At 41.4% G+C, this 6,795-nt stretch overlaps 1 protein-coding gene across 1 annotated transcript; it reads right to left on the bottom strand.

The window, feature by feature from the left end:
• Positions 1 to 541: 541 nt before the first annotated feature.
• On the bottom strand, positions 542 to 5,202 carry drd1a (dopamine receptor D1a). The gene is made up of 2 exons (XM_030739277.1): positions 4,956 to 5,202; positions 542 to 4,090 (listed from the first exon to the last, which is right to left on the bottom strand). Exon 2 carries the CDS (start codon positions 3,726 to 3,728, stop codon positions 2,616 to 2,618), a length of 1,113 nt encoding a protein of 370 aa, XP_030595137.1. The 5' UTR covers positions 3,729 to 4,090; positions 4,956 to 5,202; the 3' UTR covers positions 542 to 2,615.
• Between the last annotated feature and the right edge of the window lie 1,593 nt (positions 5,203 to 6,795).

The following is a 6,795-nucleotide window of genomic DNA, read 5'->3' as shown; positions in this document are numbered from 1 at the left end:
AAAAAAAAAATTTCCAAATCGTCTCTGCCAATGCCGCACAGCTTATTCTGCTATTGACTCTTATTTTGAGCTTCTGGTACCCCAGGTGCTGACAGTCAGGTTTTTCATCATTGGAGGCAATCTCAGTGTAGATTCTGCAACCAGTGGCAATCCCATATCACCACAGTCTGGAACCAAACTCTATCCTCCAAGATGACAACACTCGGCCCCACAGAGCAGATTTCATCAGAGACTACCTCCTAGGAGTGGAGATGATAGAATTACCTGCCTGCAGTCCTGACCTCAACCCCACTGAACACTTATGGGATCAATAAATTGTTAAATTGCCACTATGTCTTGTGTCATCAGACTTCAATCACCCAATCCAATAACGACACCAAACAAGAGTCAATAGCAGAATAAGCTGTTTGGCATTGGCAGAGAAGATTTGACAAGTTTTTCATGGGTGCAACCCACATACTCAACTCTGCTGCTCAATACGCAAATGCATTTTCTTTACAAATTTGGCACCATTTAAGGGGACATAAACAGGCTTTCCAACAGTATAAGATTTATTGCAATGAAGCATTGTTGCAACAAGAAACAATCAAGCAAACACAAATGTAATTACTTTTTGTTCTCAATTTACATCCAATCAGATACAAGATCACAGGATGACAATAAACCCTGAGCTTAATCAGCCTTATACCAAAGAAAAAAATTAAAAAAGAAACTGGAAAAATTATTACACAGACATTTATAACACCTGCGGTTGTTTACAGACATGGCTTATTTATCTTTGATGTACAAAACTCTTGCAGTAATTATGTTCCTTGGAGCTATCTTTATTTGAAATGAAAGCTACATTTGAAATAGGAAATAGATTATTAAATTTGTCATGTTTAACTCCAAAAGCTGTAGTTTCAATGATCTAAACTGTGGGCTGGTTCAGTTATCTGGCATCTTGTGTTTATTGCTTTGTTAGATTTCATTGAGAAATTCACTCAGCAATAATGTATCCAAATTAATAAGAATCACAGCAAAATCTGTGAGAACAAGACCCATGTTAAATGCATTAAAGTAAATGCTGACAGCACAATATAATGGTCATAAAAATGACAGAAATGGCATTTAGATTTGCTTTCACTATGCAATTTATGGCACAAAGGAAGTGTGTCTCCAGTTGGCACTGTAGAAAGAGATCATTTCTGTTAATTTTCACGTGAAAATATCTACCATTATCAATTCTTTCATCTTGTAAAAACATAAAACAACATTACACCAACCCATTGCACATTTCACATAACGAACCCATAAAGAATTTAGCTAATCTTCTTTCAGTTCTACATGAATCCATGGCAGCTACATTACTGTCTTCTCCCAATAAAACACAAATAGGTCAGTTGGGTACAACATTAAAACCACTACCAGGTAAAATGAATAACATTCTTCATCTGGTTAAAATGAAACGTTCTCCTGGGAAGTCTTGCGTCCAGACCGTTATCTAAATGTTACTTTGACATGTTTCACCCACCTGAACATAGTGGGGAACATAACCCCATGGCCAATTATACCCTGAATACAGCAGCCTCCACCAGCAGGGCAAAGTGCCCCTCCACACTACAAAAACTGCTCAGTGATTGACTCCTCCAAACTTCCCAGATTTTCAGTTGAGCATCTCCAGGATGCAATGCACAGTTGGCCCACCCCACAACCCACAGGGCCCCAAAGTGTTGTTACACAATATTAGGTGGATGGCTTTAATGTTGCCGCTGACTGATGTAATTTATGAGGTCACAGGTTTGTAAATTTGGCTTAAAATTATGATGATTCTACATCTAAATGATTTATAAATAACATTTCTCTATCAGCAATGAGACAGTCTACAGTTTGAAAAGCTTTTCTTTTTTTTTTTTTTTCTTCATCTCTGCATCCTGTACAGATTCAGATCACATTTTTATGTCTCCACTTCTCCAAGATGTCTTGTATTCAGTTTTCATTCTGGCTGTAATATTAAGTCACTTGTGGATGTACTTTACCTGTAGATATTTTCAAAATGATTTGGTTTAATGCTTTTCTGCTGGAGTCTTTGCAGGTCCCGAAATTTCCGTGTAAAAACTAAGAGTGTTTCTGTGTGCTGTTGTGGAGTTTATTGTTGTTGTGTGCATGCTGCGTGCTACATGGTATTTGGGGTAGCATGTTTTGACAGTGTTTGTGTGTGTGTGTGTGTTTGATGATATTGAAGAGAGCAGTGTCTGACATCATTAGGGTGTGCGCTGCCCAGTCATGGGATTATCTATCCCAGGAACTTGTCAGCACCACTGCACTCCCAGATCCGTGGCGCAACAGCGGGGAATTTTAATCTCAGTCCCAAATCCTCTCTCCTCTATCGAGAGCTTCTCCCATCTGAAGACAGTGTCAGGACGATGGTGAGCTCACTATGGCAGACTTGACAAAGGCAGGCCGTTCCCCTAATGCAAATACTGGTGCATATAGGGTCGCCATACCCTTCAGTCAAAATAAGACTTAGCACACGAAAGCAGTGTTCTCATTTGAAGTCAATCAGACCGGCTGCAACAGGAACTCTTGGACTGTTGGAATTAAGGGATGAGTCAGTGCTGTGAGAGAGTCATGAGTCATTTCTTGTTTAGACTGGCCGTCTCTATGTCGTGGCCTCCTGGATACAGTCTGTGGCATCCCAGCAGGATGGAGAAGGCCTTCCGGAAATCCGCATTGAAAGCATAGATGATGGGGTTTAGGGAGGAATTAGCCCAGCCGAACCACACGAACACGTCAAATGTGGTGGGGCTGATGCAGGGGAAAGCCTCCCCTCCGCTTGATTGCTCACAGAAGGGCACCATGCAGTTGAGGATGAAAAATGGGAGCCAGCAACACACAAACACCCCCATTATCACAGACAGTGTCTTTAGCACCTTCGTCTCCCTCTTGAATGTCATCCTGAAGGAGCTCTCGGAGTCTGCGATGCTGGAGCCTCTGCCCATGCTGTCGTGTCTGTTCTTGGCACTTTCGGCCGCCCGCTCCAGGGCAGAGATCCTTCTGATTTGTCTGTGGGCGATGCGGTAGATCTGTGTGTAGGTGGCCAACATGATGACCACAGGGATGTAAAAGCTTATAAGTGAGGTGGAGATGGCATAGGTCCTGTTCAGGCTTGAGTCACAGTTCTCTGGGTAAGACGTAGCATTTGATGCCAGAGAGACAGAGGACCCAGTAAGAGCAGTGTAAGATTTAGTTTGGGCCTTATGCCAGTTGAGCTGCACCGGAATGAAGGAAATGAGGACAGACAGCGTCCAGGCCACACTGATCATAACATAGGCCACTGTGGGTGTCATCTTCCTCTCATAGCGGAAGGGACTGGAGATGGCCCAATAGCGGTCCAGGCTTATGACGCAAAGGTTCAAAATTGATGCAGTGGAGCACATAATGTCAAAAGCCACCCAGGTATCACAGAAGGATCCAAAGGGCCAGAACCCGGCAATCTCTGTGACAGCTTTCCAGGGCATCACTAAGATGGCAACCAATAGGTCGGATACAGCCAGTGAGATCACAAAGAAGTTAGTCACTTTAGACCGCAGATGACGAAACTTGGTGACGGCCGCGCAAACTAGCGTGTTTCCCAGCAGGGTGGTGAGGATGAGCAGCGAGAGAAAACAGCCAGTTAGGACACGACTCGATGGTGCCTCTTCCAAAAACCCACTGTCGATGACAGTTGTAAAGTTCATGGGATCCATCCCTGAATGGGGGGTGTCTGCGTTTATGTCATACTGAAGAGTGGTGCTACATTTTATCCACTGCACTAATTTCTAGGAGACTCCTGTTCTCCGTTATTGCAAAAAGTCCCCATTATTTTATCTTCTGGTAAATGATGAAAGATGAAACATTTGAGGCAAATGCTCTCTGGGCCAGACATTTGCCCCTTGACCTTGTAAAACAGATCTGACATCATTTGAGCTGCAGTGATGGAGAAGTAGTGGTACCTTAATTCCTCAGTGTAGTAGTGTAGTTACTGTTTCTCTTCTGCCTGCTCTGTTTCAGTCCCAAACCAATGTAATCTCAGGGATCCTCGGTCTGCTTACAGAACTCACCAGTAGCCCTGGGGATTAAAAGAAATGAATTAGTCTAGAAAAATTAAATATTGTGTAAGATAAAAGTAATCATAAATATGCATTATTTTCTAAATGTTATATTTTAGTTAGGTTCTTGCTTATATAATAGCTCAGATTAATAATATAGCTGGTTACACAAAAGCATATTAGGGCTTTTGTAAGAGGGAAAACAGATTGTTCTTTTTCCTTAAGAAACTACAGCTTTGGGAGCAGGGACTCATTCAGCCTCATCACACCACAGAACCACCATTAAATGCCACATGTTAGAGTGCAGTTTGGATAATAATAACCAATGATATGTTTGCATCTGTCTTTGTAGCTCTTGATGCCCCAAATCTCACTTCATCCAAATCAGTCTTATTTTGAATAGATTCAACTCATAGTTGTGTATTTTTAGACTTGGATGCCTCTCATAATGTGGTGAATCTAAGCTAAAATAAGGAGAGGCCGAGTTCCATAAATATAATTATAAAGGCTATAATTTACTATTATTTAATCAGTGTAGTAATTGCTATTCCCATCTATTTGTGTGTGCCTGTGTGTGTATGTGCTTTATCTCAGTTTTCCCACTGAATGTATTCATTTTTCTTTTCTTTTCTTTGCCTTTTTTTTTTTTTTTTTTTTTTTTTTGCAATGACCCCAATAAACCCTCGTACAACTGTAATTTGTATCGCCAATGATCCGATTTAGAATAACACACTCAACTAGCTGGAGCTGTCAGAGCAGCATTTTCCCGTGAGCGGGCTGTAATTATTAAGACATGACTCAAAACAGTTTATATCCTCCTACATAAATACTTTATCTGCGGTTTCTCTGTTTGACTATTTATCATCAAAATCCGCTCTTACTTACAGATGATCTATGCGGTCAGCTGCAGCTTCATACCACATCTAAAAAAACAAAACAACAACAAACGTCCCATCGCTTCCATCTGAACTTCGCAGCGTAAAGTCGGTCCAAAGAGCTCCCAGTCCCCATATCCTGCAAACAAAAACAAAAGGACAGCCCTACATCCTCCGTAGACGCCACCTCGCTGACTGTTGTTGTGATTAAATAATACACATCACTGGATTCAGATGTCACTCAGCGCTCTCGCTGCGTCCTCCTGCAGCCACAGTGCGCATCTGCGACCAAATCCCGAAGACCTCTGGCTCGCTTCCACACCGGCGCTGTGACGTTGTCCCATTCAAGAGGAGTGCAGTAGGATTAAAAGCGTGTGACTGTGGCCCTTTGGCGACCGATCGTGGTCACTGCTTTACGACACAACAGGTTTCAAGAGCAGTTCCTATGCAGCAGTTAGAGACTAAAAACGTCATACATCCCATTCCCTGTTTAGCTCAATGTAGTTATTTTCCAAAGTCTTAATTACATTTGGTGACGTATACTGAAATAAAGTGATAGATTCTAAAATAATTACAAGGTCCATTCAACAACATTGGGTCGCTGAGGCCACCTGTTGGAGAAAGAAAGGAAATGCGGGTGCGGGTTAAAAAACAATGTGGATTGAATTGCAAATGATTTTTTTGGAAGCAAACTGATATTGTATGAAAAAAAAATTATAGCCGGATAAAATTCACCCATTAAATATGCAATTTCACCATCATGGGCTGCAGAATAGATGCCTATAGTATCACCTTACCATAAGCTTTACTTGTTTTCTTTGCAAACATCCACATTCCCTGTTTACACATTTATCACACTGCTGTGTGCTAGTGTGAACTCAGCCTTTATTTCTTATATTTCATTGCCGTCCTTTGCACTAGTTTATCACCTTCAATCCAAGTTATAAACAGTAATTTACACTACATATTTACACTAAGATAAAGAAGTATTTTAGTTGTATATTTGCTTTTGAACCTTTTTCGGGGGGGGGGGGGGGGGGGGGTCAAATTGGTCACAAAACAACACAGATTAATTAAATATTAAGGCTCTTTCCTTCCTCTGTTAACTATGATTATGTCTGTATTAGTATCAGTCCATGTATGCTTCATTTTTAAAAAATAATTTGAAGAAGGACATTGTAAATGTATCCCTTTGGTTTGTGGCTCAGGCTCTACCCTGCCTTGTTGCAAGGACATTAAAGACACAGCAGCTGGGCATGGGTAAGAGTTGAAAGGGTCAGAGAATAAATAGGCACGTTGAGGTGCACTGTTGCCTATATCTCCCTTCCTCTCGCTCTCTCTCTACATCCTCCTCTGCTGGTTTTCCGTGTTCAAAGGTGCAGCTGCTGCCCTTCTAACTTCTATTTCGTACACTTCAAAGACTTCACCAAAGTCTTATGATACTGTATGATTACTGTTTGATTTCCCGCACATGATGATTGGCATAATCTTATTACCTTGCATATCTTTTCTAGCAATATAACGAGTCAATGAGTGAGTTGCTCTCCAGGAAGCATGATGTGACTAAAAAGATGTGTGAGACTAGATAACGCAAAAGTCATCTGTAGAGCTCCTTTTCACCATGTCTGTCAGTGTTCATGTGCTCTTGTGGAAACCTAAGCTGATTAAGTTTTCAGTCACAAGCTCTGCAGTTAAAGTCTTTTTAAAGTCGCGCGCTTCTTTAAGGTTATGAAAAGGCCCCAGATTGTTTTTGCTCTGATGTGCAATGACAGCCACCAAGCCACCCACAAAATGCACAGATGCTATCTCTAAGATGGCTGAGAGCACAAAAAAAAAAGAAAAAAAAAAAG

This window comes from Archocentrus centrarchus, chromosome 10 (genome assembly GCF_007364275.1).
Source record: "Archocentrus centrarchus isolate MPI-CPG fArcCen1 chromosome 10, fArcCen1, whole genome shotgun sequence".
Classification (NCBI taxonomy): Eukaryota; Metazoa; Chordata; class Actinopteri; order Cichliformes; family Cichlidae; genus Archocentrus; species Archocentrus centrarchus.
Note: the sequence above shows the minus strand (reverse complement) of the source record. Positions and strands in the feature narration are given on the sequence as shown.

Excerpts from the sequence above, each read along its gene's own strand:
- drd1a (XM_030739277.1), bottom strand. The coding sequence starts at position 3,728 with ATGGATCCCATGAACTTTACAACTGTCATCGACAGTGGGTTTTTGGAA.